General features: G+C 47.1%; 2 protein-coding genes across 2 annotated transcripts in view; one reads left to right on the top strand and one right to left on the bottom strand.

The window, feature by feature from the left end:
* Positions 1-7,190: 7,190 nt before the first annotated feature.
* Positions 7,191-18,276, top strand: part of KIAA1549L (KIAA1549 like) — a 93,839-nt gene continuing 82,753 nt past the window's right edge. Inside the window, exons 1-5 of the mRNA XM_054725430.1 lie at positions 7,191-9,354; positions 9,752-10,369; positions 12,377-12,492; positions 15,457-15,676; positions 16,454-16,587. Coding sequence (XP_054581405.1) covers positions 7,191-9,354; positions 9,752-10,369; positions 12,377-12,492; positions 15,457-15,676; positions 16,454-16,587 — 3,252 coding nt within the window. The remainder of the gene's footprint in view (positions 9,355-9,751; positions 10,370-12,376; positions 12,493-15,456; positions 15,677-16,453; positions 16,588-18,276) is intronic.
* LMO2 (LIM domain only 2) overlaps positions 7,697-18,276 on the bottom strand; it is a 208,958-nt gene continuing 198,378 nt past the window's right edge. Inside the window, exon 5 of the transcript XR_008557985.1 lies at positions 7,697-7,708. The gene's annotated coding sequence lies outside the window, so the exon portion shown is untranslated. The remainder of the gene's footprint in view (positions 7,709-18,276) is intronic.

Below are 18,276 nucleotides of genomic sequence, written 5' to 3'. Positions count from 1 at the left end.
ATATTGAAACTGAATATAGATAGATCTTATTAATGTATGCCAAGTGAAAGAAATTGTAGTCTCGGAAATTTCTAAATGATAGAATTTAAAAAAATAAATGCTATGTTGCTATGGCCACATATATAAACATTAAGGCAAATAAAGTATAAATGAAATTTATACTTTTCAAAAATAGATTTTTATTGATTTCAGAGAGGAAGGGAGAGGAAGAGAGGGATAGAAACATCAATGATAAGAGAGAATCATTGATTGGCTGCCTCCTGCACACCCCCCACTGGGGACTGAGCCCACAACCCAGGCATATGCCCTGACTGGGAATCAAACTGAGACATCTGGTTCATAGGTCAACACTCAACCACTGAGCACACCATCTGGGCTAAATGACATTATTTACTATGAACATACTGGCCATCTTTTTGAATTTAGGTGCTTCTCAAAGGTTTGAAAATAATCATTTTTAAAATTTTAGTGCCAATTTGTTTAATCATTATTCAGTCCTGCTAGAATTGGTTGATAATTTTTTATAAGGATATGAATTAACAATCCTGAACTAGTGATATTCATAGACTTATGCCTAAATCAGTCATCAATGAATATTCATTATGAGTTAATAATATTTGTTATTAATATTGGCAACATACTCTGCTTCTTTGGCTCCCACATGGACACTTGCAGGTCTTTAGTGTCTGATTGTAAGAACATCAGAATCCATGAAGTATCATACAGCCTTTTCCAGTAGAGCATTTTTCTTGTATGTCTCCAGTTAGGGAGGAAAACCATCAAGTTATTGATACCATCGTTTTACCTAAATTAATTTAATGCCCAAGATGGCATGAGAGCCAACCAGTATAATAATGATGGTCCTTTACATTTACAACAGCACTTGACCGTTTTCCTGGTGCTCACCCCAATGCTATCTCAAGTGATGGGCGTCAAGGAAAGAGGTCATGCGTACGTCTGGTAAAATACACTGTGAAACAAGCAAACAGGAGCAGAACTTGCCAAGCACATAATGACAAAGAACATGCCTTCTGATTCCATAATGGATTCAGCCCACCCATCAGTTCTTCTCTGGGTTTTCTCTGTGTCTGAAATTGCCCAAGGGCCACGACTTTAAACTCTGAACTGACCTACGCTAGAATTTCCTCACGGTGCTCTTCAGAGCAGCGGCTCCTGGGGACATTCACTGGTATCATGCAGAAAAGGAAAAGAAGAAAGAGTTCCACAGTCAGCTAGTTTGGGGATTTTCTAGGTTAAACCGGACTTTTGTTTACTACCAGGCTTTCGTACTGTCTGCACTGTCACTCTCCCATAAGAGATTTCCTGAATGGTTTCGAATACAGAACTTTTCCTCCTCAAATCATTGCTTGGGGCCAGTATTTATTGGAACAGGTGTTCTGACGTGGTTATCTTTGCTTTTTCTCAGTTTTAGAGTATGTCAGGTTGTCTGCATGTCCTTAATACAGGTTTATTATTATTTTTCAACCTCACGAAATATTCTGTGAGATGCAAAATGAATGAGAAGGTCTCTGCCTATTGTGAGCCACATTGTAGATGGTGCAAGGTTGGGGTTGCAAATGATAACCTTCAGGAATATAGTAAGAGTCCAGAGTTTGGCCTAAGATCAGACCATTTGGCCCTTAAATGCAGTGAAAAGCCTTACATTCCCCTTTTGTGTGTATGTATGTTTTGTGTATGTGCTGGTACATGTGCCTGTGTTGACTGTCACAGACTTTATAAAAGTGTTATTTATTGATAATTTATGCATTGAATCATTTATTATTATTTACATATATACATACATAATTTTTGTGTAATTGCATAAATGTGATCCTGGAGTACACATAGGTTCCTATTTTTTATTACAATCTTCCTCCCTACACACACACATTTTTGCTTGCCTGCCCTGTATTTATTTACATATTTTTATTATTGTTTCATGTATCTTTATTGGATTTTGCTATTAAAGCAGGACTGGTTTCATAAAACAAATTGGGAACATTATCATATATCTCAAAGGCCTAAATTGATTTAATAACATTAGAGTTACCTATTTTTTAAAGTTAGATAGAACTCAGTTGAATATTACTAGTCCTGGTGCCTTTTTCAATAGTGGCTCCTCCTTCATATTTTCATTTGTGTGGGTTTTTTCATTTCTTGATTAATTATCAAAAGTATTCTCATATACACAAATGAGAATATATATGAGAAGCTCTTGTTCTCTCTCTGCTTTCTCCTCTCAGCATCTCAGCTAGAGTTGTAGTTAGATTTTTAGGAATCTCAATAGGAAAGCGTTCACTTTGCCACTATACTGAATAGTTATCTCCCAAACTACGTGCCTGCTTGTGGAACTAGGCAGACTTCAGGGGAGAAATCTCATGCAGGAGTCTTACTAGAGCTAAGAAAGCCAGTGGTATTGCCCAGGTACGGTGGAGAATTAGAGACGGAGAAAAGGGATTCATCGCAAGAAATGCGAACTGTTCCCGAGAAGATAGAATACGAGTATGACCAAAGTGGGAGTATAAGAGTTTCTTTTTGTCATAGTTTAGAAAAAAGATATGACTCCAACACCTCTTAGTTAGATTCTGTGCCCCTTGATGGTAATCACGATAACATCTACTGACTGCTGACCACCTACCAGGGTGTGTTCGTTCCAAAGACTACCTGGATCAATGCCTTTAAGCCTCAACTAATCGCCTGTGAGACAGCGATTTTTGCTATCTCATCTTAGAAAAGGGGAAGCAGGCACAGAAGGTGCGGAACTTGCCTGAGTTCACACAGCTGGAGCAAGGCAGTCAGGCTAATTACCCATCAGCCCTGACCCCAGATCACACACCCTAAACAGTGGCATCAACCACCTTTTCTGTGAGGATTACAGCTTGTTAACCTTTGTAAGGGGGTGACCATCAGATAAAGCATTCAGTATGTATTTGTGGGATTCATGCTAAGTGATTGTCCCAATAAGGGAGATACTCGGCTATAACACTAAGCAGAAAGGGAAAGTACTGTATAAATAAAGATCGTGGGAAGAATGGTATCTTAATTCTGGGACTATCCCTGAGAAGTGGTTTATGTCTAAACCTTTCAACATGGTGTGAAGCCTGCTGATACGCTGTTAGTTTGCCCAACTCTAAGCCCCGGTTACTGCTTTTCGCTAGGTACAGACTTTCCTACATCTCCCGTCTTTCTTGCCTAATGGGTTTTATTGGCCTCGGCTTCCCTTAAGGCCATTAGAATGTAATGGTAAAAATTAATATGAAAATTTGGAAAGGTTTGCTAATAGGATTGTCCTAGTTATGAAGGGTCAGTTATTGGTGGTCAGTTGTGGGTGTTTTTTGTTTTATTTTTATGGTTGAGTTTATGCCATCTTGTGGGGTGAAGTTTTTAAACTTACAAGTGACCCCATCAGAAAGATCAGAAGGATGCCAGGGCCTAGGGGAAGGAGAGAGAACCCCAAGTCCCATTGGTTTACTTGTGTGTGTAGGTGTCCTAGAGCCTAAGAGGAGGTTGTTGTGTCTGTCCCACCTGCCACGTAGGGTTTGTGATGACATTGGAAGGGATGAGGCCATCTATACTAATAAAAGGGTAATATGCTAATTAGACCGGACGTCTTCCAGATGTCCTTCCTGACAAAGCTGAGCCCGGGAGAAGCCGCCTGCCCATGGTCCTGGGCGCCAGCGGCTGTGGCTGTGGCCCGGGCAAAGCTGGCCCAGGTTCCGGGTTCCTGTGGCCGGCCAGAGGAGGAAAGTCTGGATCCCAGGTGCGGGGCCGAGGCAGAGGTGGTTAGGGGCTATCAGGCAGACAGGCAGGTGAGTGGTTAGGAGCAAGTGGTCCCAGATTGCGATAGGCAGTCAGACATCCCCCGAGGGGTCCTGGATTGGAGAAGGTGCAGGCTGGGCTGAGGGGACCCCCCTTACCCGCCCCCCCATGCATGAATTTCATGCACCGGGCCTCTAGTTATTTATAATACTGAACTTTTATAAACAACCTGTACCTTGACAGTTGGGGGATGTTTAAACAAGTAAAAATACATACCACATCGTAGTGGAAATAATATGCATCCTCATCCAATATGGAATATGCTTTAATATACTGTTCAAAGAGAAAGAGCAGGTGCAGAGTTGGGAATGCAGTGTGGTTACAGGTCTGGAAAGCACACAAACCAAAGTTTTTCCAAGGATGAAGTCCGGGGTGTGCAGTTCACCTCAGTGTGAACCCTGGTTTTCTCCCTGTGGTGGGGCCTGCATGTGGAGAGCGCGGAGGGAGGAGTGGGATTCTTTTTCTTTCCCTTCTACTTTTCCGTCTTTGCTAAATTTTCTGTAATGATCACATAAACCGAGGTTTTAACAAATGAAAGTGGCATTGCATAGAATGGGGGGGGGGGGGAAGTCAACTTCATTTCTAAGCCTGTTTCACAAGGGATTCGAAAGCCGTAAACTTCTTACAAAAAGGAAACCCCTGTGAACAAAAACGTTGAATGTCAAAGCATTAAACACAATCTTATTTGCTGGCAGCGCTTCAAGGCATGGCAATTTGATTCTATTAACCGGTGCATTTTGTTTTTAAAAAGCCCCAAGAGAAGTCATCTTAGGCAAGCACGTCCCCGGCGCCAAGCTCCGGAACTGCGGGGTGTGGGAGGGATGCCTCAGCACAGCAAGGGCGCTTCCTCCATCTCTTCTGACCTTCTGGGAGTCAGAGCCTGGCAGGTCTCTGTGATGTGGAGCTGTGCTCAGTGATGTTTGCCCCCGCAGCGCCAAAGAGGGACACGCCATCAAACTCAGGAGGTGGGGGCTCCGGTCTGTGGGGGTCCCTCTGGGAGGACGGAGCCCAGCCCAGACCGGGAGGTGGAGAAAGACCTCCTTCCCACGCACAGCACTGGGGAGACTTGGGCCTGAAGTTGAAAGAAGTGAGACATACTCTCTGTGTGACCTTGGCCAAGTTAGCACTTGATCCCGCTGAGCCCTGGTTTCCTCCACTGTCAAACAGGGGTAATAGCCTTTCCTCTTCCTCAAGGTGGGATTAGGGTGTGGCAATAGTCTGCAGACTATACGTGCCCCCACAGATGTGTGGGATCGTGACAATGAGTTCTAACTGGCATCGGGTTCTCTGAGGAAGCCTCTGAGTGCGTCCGTGTCTACCTTGGGCCGAACAAATAAACAGTAACAGCGCCATCAATAGCTAGCCTTTTTGGAGCACTAAGCACTGTCCCAAGGACTTTAAATGTATCACTTCACTGTAATCCTTAAGAGAATTTCATGAGGTAGGTAGGTAGGTACTGTAATTGCCCCCCATTTTACTGATGAGGAAGTGAGGCACAGAGAGGTGAAGTAACTTGGCCAAGGCCACACCGCTAGCAGATGGAGGAGTGGGACTTGAATCCAGGCAGTCTGACTCTGGGACCCGATAGAAACTGCAGATATATTTCCCTGGCAGATGAGGAAGAGGGGTCTGGGGTATGTATTAATGTTTATTAGTTGGTTGGCTTTGCTTCCTACATCTGAGAGCTGTTGGTGATTGGGTTTGCTTTTCGGTAAGGGCTGCAAGTAAGAAAACCCACAGGTGGGCAGTGAGTGGGACAGAGGGATGGTCTCATGACCATGGGTGGAAACCTAGGCTGATTTCTCCTCGGGGTCCCCAGCAGCCAAAGGAACAGCACTGAGTGGGAAAGGACGGCCGTTGTCTGGGTGACAGGAGTAGTTTTGGGGAACCCAGGAGGCAATCGAGGCGGCGGCGGGAGGCCCCTTGAACCTGATTGGAGAACACTCCTTAAGTAGCAGACTCTGGAAAGGAGGGTGTCTGCTTGGGGTTTGTGATACAAGCAGCCACGAAGAGGGGACTGACACAGCTCTAGGGACTGAAGAGAGAGGCTTAGAGGGGAGAGGCAGCAGCAGAGGGGCCTTATGCACCTGTGGGCTTTGGTGAGGTTAAAATGTGTTTGCCACGGGGCGGGGATGATTCAAGTACACCCAGAGCATCACAGCCCGAGTCCTGGGAATTAGCGACCAGCAGGCTCATGGGCTCAGGAAGACGGAGGCCTGACTAATCCATCATTATGCATCGTGGTGTTTACGTGGGGCTCTGAGATCTGGGAGCCTGGGGAAGCAGCTCTCACCATTTTGGACAATAGTTCATGACAGACTGCACCCAACCTGGCCAAGCACTTTTGAAAACGCTTTATGTTTTACTGTGTTAATGATCTGTTTCCCGCCTCTAAGTTCAAGGCTAAGTTTAGCTTTCATAGGACTCGATGCAAACTTGGTAAGCAAGGGAAGCGTTTGATTCTTAACCTGTGTGTGCATACGTGTGCAGGTCATCGTGTGATAGTCTTACGGGACTGACTTACCCCTTTCCTGAAGTTCTGAGAACTATGGTTTTATTTAAACCTGGCTCAACTAAGCTGAGATTAAAATGTGTGTGTCTGCATTCCTGCCCTGTAGGTCAGCTGCAGCATTTGCATATTTCTAGTTACTGAATGCGTTGTTTGGGTGTTTAATGCAGGAGTCCTCAAACTACGGCCCGCGGGCCACATGTGGGTGTTTTTGCTGTTTTGTTTTTTTTTTACTTCAAAATAAGATACGTGCAGTGTGCATAGGAATTTGTTCATAGTTTTTTTTTAAAACTATAGTCCGGCCCTCCAACGGTCTGAGGGACAGTGAACTGGCCCCCTGTTTAAAAGGTTTGAGGACCCCTGGTTTAATGTGTCCTCACCTCAGTGCCAGGGTCTGAAGAGGTCTGAGCAGCGCCTTCCTGCCCACGCCTTCTCTCCAGGACCTACCACCGCAGGCACTTACTATCTGATGTCTGACCGCTTGGTGTTTTGTTTCACAGGAACAGACAACCTACAGACAACCGTCACCCCAAACCCAGAGTCATTTCCTCCCGGGAAATTGTCACCGATTTCACCAACATGGCCTTTCTCAGAAGTCCAGTCTTCCTCGGCAGTGGACAGAATCAAGAATGGGCTGGGCCCGACCCCCGACAACACCAGCGTGCTGCAGTTCACCCGCACACCTCCTCCCAAGACACACCGCAGGCCCAGGGCTCCCGGGGGCCTCTCTTCTTCCCCTGACCAAGGAAGCGGACAGAGCGCCTCCCTCGAGCCTTCCAGGGATTCCACCGAGTCGCCGGTCCAGCCAAGACCGCGAGGGGGAAGAGAAGCAGCCGGTGTGTCAGGTTTGCCTCACACGAGCATGCTCCCCGCATTGCCCACTGTCCCCTCGGGGACGTCCTTGAGCCCTGTCCTCCCATCGCAGCCAGCATGGGTAGGGACTCCTTCCATCTCAGAACGACATTCTCTGAGGTCAGACATCCTCCCGCTTCTCCCTCCATCTCCATCCCCGTCATTGGCTCCTGACTCACCTCATTCCATCATCTTTTCTAAGCCAGCCGGGCCACCCACCACAGTGCCTTTAGTCCCCCAAACAGCTCCAACTGACTGCCCTCCAAGTCAGAGCGTGGCTACTCCCCTAAACCCACTTGCTGACGAAATGAACCACACTCCATCCCCAAATGCCCAGGATTTAATAAGCATCCCCCGTCTAGGTTTCTCGGGACCTTCAACAAAGCAGTATTCGGAGCTGTCCCCCACGGAGGATCCTCGCGCAGCAGGCTCCCCCACACCAGAGTTTCTGAGGTCCGGGCCGGAACTGGCCCATCGGTCTCCCCCTCCCCTAGCACTTGGAAGTCTTCACCTGCCCCGTGGAACTCCCTCCTGGTCAAGCTTGGAAGCGGCATCAAGGCCTGCATCCACCCAGCCAATCACAGCTGAGGTGGCTGAAACCGTGCACAATGGGGTGTCTCTGCCAGCTCTGAAGAGTGGGGCCGTGCCCTCACTTTTCCAGACCACTGAGTCAGGGGCGGTGGAAATGACCAGCAGGACTCTAGCCGCCGCCACTGCAAAGGACTCCGCTAACCCACTGCACCTGTCAGCAGCTCCAGAGAATTCTGAAGCAGAACACACTTCTTCCTCTCTGGTGCCTTCTCCTCTGCCTCCCACTCCAGCCGGCCGAGGACAAGCCATCCTTTCTGGGGCGGTTCCTGCATCACCCTCGAAGGGCGCAGTGGCAGACTTTCCCACTGTCCTGCAGCCGGCACGGAACCATGCCTCTCCATCCACCCAGCCCCGCACGCCAACTCCTCGGGGAGAGGGCCACAATGGACCCCCTCCTACTGCAGTTACCGACTTCCTCCTCTCAAGCAAATTTCCTAATCTCCTAGCCACCACTTGGACATTTCCGCTGCAGAAAGAAGATGGTGTGACCGCTGTCCTAAGGAAACACGAAAAGGCAGATTTGACAGTTGCTCTCCAGACCCTCCTAAGTAAAGAGGTTCCGAGTCTTCACACTCTAAATGGATTCACCTCTGCTTTCAGCACTGATCCTGTTTCATCTGCTGTCCCTACAACGCCAAGAACAAACCTTGCTTCAGAATTACCTCCACGTTCCCTCCCCTCCACACGAGCCGCCCAGACTGTTTCCGCATCTCCCGGCCTTTCCAGCAGCAAGCCAGGGATGGACGCAGCTGCGACGGGCCTTTCAGAGCTGCCAGTTTCAACTTCCAAACAGGTGACAGCATTTCCCTCCTCCACTGAGGTCTATGATTTCTCAACAATGGGAAGCATGAAAAAGCCAGCGGTCACAGATGTGTTCTGGAGTTCCCTTTCCACAGAAACTGGATCCCTTTCCACAGAACCAACGATATCTGGCTTGCTGCAGCAAACAAATTATGCTATAAATGGGCACACAATTAACTCCACAAGTTGGAAACCTCATTCAGCTTCCTCTCCTGCCCCCAGTGTTTTAGCTTCAGCTGTTAATACAATAGACTCCCACGATCTCAAAGGCACTGCTGGGCATGGAGCAACTGCAGAAGGCTTTAGCATTCAGGATTCAGTCCTTGATACAGGCACCAAACAGCCCATCCAACAGTCAGACGTTACCATGGTTGGAAACCATACAGCTGTCTCGTCTACAAGTAATAACAACCATTCCAGAGACTTCCAAGCAATGGAAGTTGAAGATTTCCCACCCACAAGTCAACAAGTCAAGTCTCATCCCCATGTACAGCGGCCTGTCCATCCAACATGGCCTCTGTCACTACCCTCTCCAAGTCTGCCTTCCACAGCTGGCTTGCAGGAGATGTTTTCAGATGGAACGGATACAAGTTCCCAGATTTCCAGCAACTTCTACCCATCTCCTGTGGTACATGCTTCCACACCATTCCAGAGTATCCCGAGATATCGCTCTACTGCTGAATCTCCTCTGTCAACCAGGGCCTCACTCAGGACCCCATCCAAAGTGCTCCCGCCTTCTCAGCGCCCCAAGAAATGGACAGGTGCAGCCACTAATGCGGGAAGTTTGTTTCCTGGTACCCAGAAAACAGGTATGACTGCTCCTGTGGCCAAAACATCTTCAAGTTCAACACAGATACCCAGCTTTGCTCAGGAGCAGACACGCCCTTCCGCGCTGATGAAAGACTCAGCAGCCCCAAAGAGTCGTGTCCCTGACCCTCTGCTGACTTGGTGTTTTTGAAAGTATTCAGAACTTAAGTGTCCTTATTACCGACCATAGCTTTGCTGTAACTGGCATTCTCATTATGCTTACTTGACTTAATGAGCCTAAGCTATGTGGCCTAAATTTCAGAGCACAGCGACTTTTCATCCCAGCAAACCCATCGGTGACATCCATTCGTCACCACCAGTGACGTGTGCACTGTGGGCCAGTGACAAACTTTGCTTTCTCTCTCTTTACAGTGGACTTCGCAGTGTCGTCCAAGGCAGAACCAACAGCAGCTGCAGCAGCGTCCTCCTTGCTCCTGAGGAAATCAAGTCCGCCCGCACTGTCTGCAGCCCTGGTGGCTAAGGGCACTGGCAGCAGCCCTTCGGCGTTGGCCTCGGGATTAGTCAAGAGCAGTTTGACCACTGCTCTCGCTAGACATGTCACAAACAACACAGCATCTGGCCCAAAGGCGACACCCGGGGCAGGCCACCCGGCCTTCTCGTTCACGCCAGCCTACATGTTTGCAAAATCAGCACACACCACGAGCACTCACACAGCCATGCAAGGGAACACGGGCACCGCCTCCGGCCTGCTGTCCACAACACACCTCCCCAGGAAACCACAAGCCATGCACACGAACCTCCCAAACCCCACCAACCCAGACCTGCCCAGGGCGTCCACCACCCGCTCGCTGACCATCACGGCGGCCTGGACGTCCATCACCGCACCGGTAAGGGCTACCCGGTTGCCGCCTCTGCTGGCAGAAAACCCAAATGCCGCCCTTCCCGCTGTGTCGACGGCTATGGTCACAACTGGCAAAATGGCGTCCAACCTGGAGTGTCAGATGTCCAGTAAACTCCTGGTGAAGACAGGTAAGACTCCACTCTCCTGATTTTACTGGGGAGCAGCAAGCACATGATGGCTTCAGAGATGCAACAGAATTATTAGATTTCTTTGAGATCAGCGGTTCTCACCAGGGGCAGTTTAGCTCCTCCTCCCCCGGGGACATCTGCACATCTGGAGATGTGTGGGGGTCTTGAAGGGTAGGGAGGGTGCTTTGGCATCTGGTGAGGTCGAGACGAGGGATGCTGCTAACCATCCTACAATGCACAGGATGGTTGACGACAAAGGACAGTTCAGCAGCCCAAAATGTCAGTAGTGCTAGGGTTGAGAACCCCTGATCTTTATCCAGTGACGGAGGCTAAGACAAGCATTTTGTGGCACCATCTAGACTCGGGATCAGTCCTAAAATCAGAGGGCAGGGGTCTGAAGAAGCACAAGTTTTGTCTGCAGTGATGTGTCACATGCATGTATGATGTGTTAGTAAATATACAACTTGGGGAAGTACCATGGAATTCAGGAAGGCTTTGTGCCATAGGTTTTCTCAGTCGGCAGGTACTAAAAGTACAGCTATGGTACACTGTGTGGGCACCCAGGATTTCTTTTGACGTTAAAAAGGAGACCTTGAGAATATTGGGTGGTGGATGCTCTCTCTTCAGCCCCCGCCTCTCAGTGGCAGCAACGCAGACCGAGAAGGCACAGGGTCCTTTTCATAGTGTGGTGGTGTTTGCCACAGAAAGCACCAGACATAGTATTTGAAAGAGCATGCCAGTGTTGAATGCCCGCATCCCACCTTCCTCTTCACGCCACAAAGAACTAAATGAAATTATTTCTTGAGACCTGTCCTATTTTACGATGGGAAATTGTGAAACTAGCCATAGCAGACAGTACAGTTTCTCTTCCTATATCTCAAGAAATTATACCAGCTGGTTTCCCACTTCCCCTCCCCCTTGCTCTCCAAATCTATGCCTCCAACCTCTGAATGACAACCTCAACCACCTGGATGCAGAAATCTGGAACATTCTCCCCCTCTCATCTTCACCAACCCCCTGGCTCCCCAGCCACACCCTGTCAATCACCAGTTCCCTTTCAGTTCTCCTGGAATATGCTTTCTCTCCACCACAGCTGCCACTTCCCTAGTTCACATTGTCATGATCTCTCACCTAAATGTCTGCAACCAATGGCCACATTTATCTCTCTGCCTTCAGACTCCATCCCCCTCCCCCCACCAACCTGTTCTCCAGTCTGCAGTTAAAGGAACCTTCTAAAATGCGTGCCTTCATTCAAAACCCTTCACGTCCCGTTGCCCTCAGGACCAAGCCTAAACACACACACTGAACTACTTCACTTTTCTCCCCTGTGTCTTTGCACTTGGTCTTCCCTCCACTGGGAGTGGGTAGGAGTGGGTGGGAGTGGGTTCCCCCGCTGGCAAGCTCACTCCCATTATCCTTCAGGACTCAGCAGAAGCACCAGCAAACCTTTCTGGGTCCCCACGCCCTTGCCCAAATCTGAGCTGGATGCTCCTCCTAGGGCCTCCAATAGCATCCTAGGCTTCCCTTCAAATAGCACCTGTCAGTCAGTCACAAATGCCCATTTTCACCCTGGTCTCCAACCCCATCTCTGTCGCTCTTGTGGGGTGGGGCCTGCCTTCCTGATTCAGGCTGTAGCACCTAGCTCAGCGCCTGCCCCTAAGTCAGCTCTTGGCCATGCTGTTGAGGGAACTCCCTTGCATGCAGACCCACCCGGCGCGGGTCCCGCTGAGCCCCACCTTTCCAAGTCAGGAGCAGCGTTGGTCTGAAATGAAGTGCCACCGGCAGGATGGCTGTGTCGCCGCACAAATGGCTGGCGAGGGCCTTCTTTCCTTAGGACCTGAGTGGGGCCCCGCAGAGCTGCTACCCCAGCCCTGCCCGCACTGGACCTGCACTCACCAGCTTCGCTCAGAACTTGTGGGAGGTGTTGGCTGGGGAGGAGAGGAGGGCTCATGTATTGGGACGCCTGCTGCCTTCCCCTGATGACCATCCTCCGGTTTTGTCCCACAGTTCTCTTTCTGACGCAAAGGAGAGCGCAGATCAGCGAAACCTTGAAGCTCAGCATAGCCAAAGGGCTCACGCAGGCATTGCGCAAGGCTTCCCACCAGAACGACGTCTCTGCTCACGTAAGCCCCTTGCTTTGTCATCCATCTAATCCGACCTAGTCTTCCTCTGGGGACCAGAGTAGGTTCAGATCATTTTCCTTCCCCGCTGGGTACCATAGCCACGTAGCATCTTTTTTTTTTTGGGGGGGGGAGGCAAATAGTTCATGTGTTGTTATTGGAGAAAAAGGTCAAATCTTGAGGTGGAAACTTGAGACTAATTGCCTTATGTCCAGATTTTTCTTAAAGCCTGGGTATACTGTTTTAAGTGGTCCTATTATTCCATTGTCTGGGAAAAGTATTTAGTAATTGTTCGTGTAATTCTCCAGAAATCATCCATTACTTCTTCCTTTATCTTCCCTGCCATTGTAAATAGTTAATGATTAATTCGGGACATTTGAAAATTACTCTGACTTGTAATTGAGTCCAACTTTGCTCAAATTGCCAGCAGCAGACGGGGAAGTAAACACTTTTTTTTTCCCCCTCCAAACGCTCTAATGCCAAGTACTATTTAACAACTGCTCGCTGTGATGGAAGCCTCACTTTACAAGCTTTTGGTTTGATTCCAAGTTTTAAAGCAGTAAATGCAATTGGCAGTCGGTGGGCCACCCTTTTCAACACTTGAAACCGTTGCTCTGGCCTCTTCCTTTGATGTTTTGTTCTGCAGCTGCAGTTGGCTTGGTGACCCCCTCCCCCCACTGCCACACCAAGGACTAGGAATAAGGTTTGGTACATGATTTGCTGGCCATTGTCAGTCTCTTTTATATAATTTTGAAAGAAAGAAAAAGAAAGAAACGCACTCCATGTGAGGCATCTGTGGTTTCTGCAGCAGAAACTTTATTTGAAAGTGGAAAACGTGGCTCAGCCAGCGTGGCTCAGTGGTTGAGCATTAACCTATGAACGAGGAGGTCATGGTTCAATTCCTGGTCAGGGCACATGCCCAGGTTTCAGGCTCGAAACCCAGTGTGGGGTGTGCAGGAGGCAGCAATCAATGACTCTCTCTCATCATTGATGTGTCTATCTCTCTCTCCCTCTCCCTTCCTCTCTGAAGTCAATAAAAATATACGAGAGAGAGAGAGAGAGAGAGAGAGAGAGAGAGAGAGAGAGAGAGAGAGAGAGAGAAATGTGAATGTTTCTATTGGTTGCCTGATACAGGTTCCACTAAACTTCTCTCATTTGCAAACGACCTTCATAGTTTTTGCCTTTTCTGCATCTCATCACAGACTGCTGTGACAGAATGTATTTTTTTTAATTGGCTCATTTTTAAGAACTTCAATACATATCTTTTGAAAGGATGTTTGATATTACCACCACAAATGGAAGTCCCTAAGAAAAGGGAATCATAAAAGTGAGAATAATGGAAGCAGCTTGTTAAATTCAAGCTAGACATGGTTGGCAGAAATGTGATTTTAAGGATCAGGGGGGTATTAAAAGTAAGTAATCCCCAAACTGAGACTTGGTCCTTGGGGTAACGAGAAGGACTGGGGCAAGAGTCACTTTCTCTCTGGCATCCCTTACCCTTACTGCTGTGTCCATGCTCCATCCAGAAGGAGCTTGTTCCACCTAAAGCCACCTTTAATTTTTATTTTCCAGCGACAGTTTTCATTCAGTATTACTTTGTATTAGTGTCAGGTGTACAGCATAGTGGTTAGACAATCATATACTTCACAAAGTCATCCTCTGATATTTCCAGTACCCACTTGGCGCCATACGTAGTTATTAGAATATCATTGACTATATTTCCTATGCTGTTCTTCACATCCCCGTGACTATTTTGTAGCTACCAGTGTCTGCTTCTTAACCCCTTTAATCTTCCACCCAGCCCCCAGCCTCCCCTCCCCTCTGGCAGCCATCAGTCACCTAAAGCCGCCCGTCTGGGACACCACCTTTGGGAACAGAGTGTGGAGGAACCAAAGGCATACCCAGCCTGTTGCAAAATCAGTTTTCTTGATCTCTTTGGCAAATGCATGTGGCACTACTAATGGAGATGCCACAATAAGGGGGGAAAGTGGGTGTTCAAAACACCCTGACTTATAATGAAAAACATAAACTGATGAACAAAAACAGATCCAGAGGCAGAGAAGCATCGATCAGACCATCAAACCTCAGAGGGAAGGCAGAGGAGGGTGGGGGTAAAAGGGAGAGATCAATCAAAGGACTTGTATGCATGCATATAAGCCTAACCAATGGACACAGACACCGGGGGGTGAGGGCATGTGGGGGGAGTCCGGGGCGGGGAGGCAATGGGAGGATAAGGACACATATGTAATACCTAATCAGTAAAAAAAATAAACACACACACACACACACACACACACACACACACACAAAACCACCCTGACTTGTTAATATAAAACACGAAGAAAGCAAAAATAAATAATAAAATCTAAAGCCTCAAAACCTTCCAGTTGGGTTAAGAAGAGCTTAGATGATCATATCTCTTAGGACTCAGCTGTAAGAGAAACTCTCTTTATGGCCCACCCCTGCCTCAGTCTTGAACCAACTACATGTCAAGAATGGGGTGACGCCTAAACCATTCTTCTCTCAGCTTCTAGAGAGAGGAAGTCACCTCATATACTGTTTGACTCCTGTCCTGAAGGTACCCCCACTTGATCTCTCACTTCCACCTTTTAATTTCCATCAATGATGAGAAATATAATAAAGCTATTTTTTTAGCATGCCATTCCCTGGAAATCTGTTTCGCCTGCCATCTTGGGAGATAATTAGTGCTCACAGGATTATCCTGAGGCACTTAAGGAATAAAAAATACGCAGGTTTAATTCTGTTCCATGTAGGTTCAACATAGTTTATATTGTGTTGTATTCTGATATTTTGAGACTTGCCAGTCATCGTCTGCTTTATAGGGTTGTTAGAATATTTGTTGAACGAGAACATCCTCTTCCCCAGCCGTGCTAAATGGTCCTAGGAAACACCAAGAACTTAAAGTGGAAACAAATACTGAGTTCTGTGGGTCCATTTGTTTTGCAGGTGGACATTCTGGAACATTCTCATAACGTCACAGTTGGTTATTATGCTACCAAAGGGAGGCTGGTGTACTTGCCTGCCGTGGTGATCGAAATGCTGGGTGTTTACGGGCTCAGCAACGTCACTGCAGATCTGAAGCAACATACCCCAAGCTTGCAGTCCGTGGCGGCACTCGCCTCCCCATGGCATCCCCAGCCTGCAGGCTACTTCCAGCTGAAAACAGGCAAGTCACTCAGGACGAAAGGATTCTATCTGTTCTGGGATCAGGGGCAGTGCCAAGAAGACACCCGTCTAAAAACTCCATTGCTAACTGCTCTGTCATCTCTTGTTCCTTCCCCAAAGGGCGTTCTAATCAAATGTCCAAGTGCCCTGCACATCAGCCTAAATTTTTCCTGGATTTATTAGAAATATTTCTTCACAGGAGCCTTTCTTCCTACTGTATACAATTGGTACTTTTGTGCACCAAGGACTGTGGATTTTATTTTTTTCTGCATTATGGGTACTGGTAAGAGCCCAGTAGCCATAAAATCTGTGCTTTGGAGCAACACATGGCAGATGCCACTGAATTAGAATCTCTGAGCTTAGGCCTTGGGATCTTTCTTCCAAGCTTCCTGCTGATTCCAAACCACAAGCATAGAGAAACCGTTGGAATGGAAAGACTTCATCAACTGAGCCATGCAGGCCAATTGATTATTTTCACCCTCCAAAGAATCAGAAGGCATTTTGATGCCTTAGGTTATTTTTTTTAAGCATCTTGGCGCAGATGTCTACATATTCCAATCAAATGAAATCACAAAGTCCTTTGCATTCCAAGGGATCTCGGGTCTCGTCACACTTTTAATTCTTCTAGGTTATAAATCATGCTAAGAGCCACCTCTGCTAGTAAAACTACAACCAAACCTTGTCTCCCTTCCTTGCCTGATTGCTCTGATGTAAAAATTGTGGTTTTATATTATGACTGCTATTAAACCCGAGTGCGGATTTATTACTCTCGTTCCAGTGCTTCAGTTTGTGAGCCAGTCCGACAACATACAGTCCTGCAGGTTTGCTCAGACGATGGAGCAGAGGCTGCAGAAGGCCTTCCAGGATGCCGAGAGGAAGGTTCTGAGTGCCCAAAGCAACCTGACGATTCAGGTGAGGAGGGCACTTGAGCCGTGTGGCTGACAGAGGCCAATCATAATGCAGGTAGACGTTGGCAAGAGGTGACTTGGTCCCCTGTTTCAAAGCTTCCTGGGGTGAATGGTACTTTGCACTTTGGGCGTGTGATGTAGGCAGGACACAGTGCCACTCTGGGGTCACTGAGTCACGTCAGTCCCTGCACTGATGAGGCTGTCTGGGATACGGATGCTGTGTCGCTCTCCACCTGCTGTGGTTTGGGATTTTATATTTATTTTCCCACGTGAAGATGCCTCTGGCCTTTCCAATACATTTATTATTTTTAAAAATTGAACTAGAATATACTATATAAGATATGTCAACTGTCTCGTAGAAGATGAATCATTTTTAAATAGCTAACTCACTGAGATGTGCCTATTCTGTGATTTTCATTGAGTCATTCTCCAAATATCCACATGAACAGTCAGTCACCTTACTTCTTTCTCTCTCTCTCTCTCTCTCTCTCTCTCTCTCTCTCTCTCTCTCTCTCTTCTCTCTCTCTCTCTCTCTCTCTCTCTCTCTCTCTCTCTCTCTCACACACACACACACACACACACACAAACTGTATATTTACAGCTTCCTATGTGCCAGGACTGTGCTAGGTATTGAACGAATGTTTTGCTACATAATACTTAAAACTTCCTTCTGAGGTTTATCATCACCATTTCACAGAGGAGGAAACTGAGAGAAAGGTGAGAAACTTCCAGAAGGTCACATGGTTGGTACAAAATAGAACAAAGACTTGAGCCAAAGCCCACACTGTTATTCATCATGCTACACTGGCATCAATGCAAAGTAGAAATGGGGCCCTTGGTGAAACTTTTGACAAACACATGGATTATTTCCCAGGAATATCTCACTCCTGGTTTACTGTATTTCAATTTCCTGGATTTTCAGTAGATATGCTATCAGAAGCCTTTCTCAGACCCATTTTTTTTTTTTTTTGCAGTTGTGTAGATACCAACCCACTAAAGACAGATGCTTCTTAATGGTATTTATCCAGCCACCAAATTTCTCTAATTAACTGAACTAGCCACTGTCTCTAAACTAAAAGCCTTTGCAATGAAACTCAGTGGTTTTGAAATTGACATTTAGCATAAGTGAATTATCAGCAAAGCCAATATGATGTAGAAGGCATTCAATTGAATTTGAATGGGAAGCTTTCCTTTTCTAGATCAATCCAAAGTGGAAGTATCTCATTATGATTTGGTATATTTTAGACTAAAATCTAAAAACGTGTCACAGACTTAAGATTTATGTAAGGAGTGTGACTCAGCTCTTTGGTGGGAGAGCTTTTTTTCCTGATGGGATTTGGAACTTCATAGGTAGAATCTGCTTAGAGCTAGAACATGCTCTATTCAGAAGCACAGACATAGTGAGCACCTGCTATTCAGCAGGCACTGGGAGGGACACTGAGATAAGAAAGTGGTCCTTGGCTTTAGCAAGTAAGAGACCTTTCTTGGAAAAGACTACAACAGGCAATTTGAAAATTGTATCTAAATAGATTTTGGATGCCCTTGAGATTATCAACAGCTCTTTTTTAAAATATGTTTTTATTGATTTTTAGAGCGAGGAGAAGGGAGAGGGATAGAGAGATAGAAACATTGATGAGAGAGAAGCATCATGATCAGCTGCCTCCTTCCCCCCTCCCTTCTGGGAATCGAGCCC

The sequence above is a fragment of the Eptesicus fuscus genome, chromosome 13 (assembly GCF_027574615.1).
Source record: "Eptesicus fuscus isolate TK198812 chromosome 13, DD_ASM_mEF_20220401, whole genome shotgun sequence".
Lineage (NCBI taxonomy): Eukaryota > Metazoa > Chordata > Mammalia > Chiroptera > Vespertilionidae > Eptesicus > Eptesicus fuscus.
The sequence above is the reverse complement of the archived record's forward strand: the minus strand, read 5'-3'. Positions and strand labels throughout refer to the sequence as shown.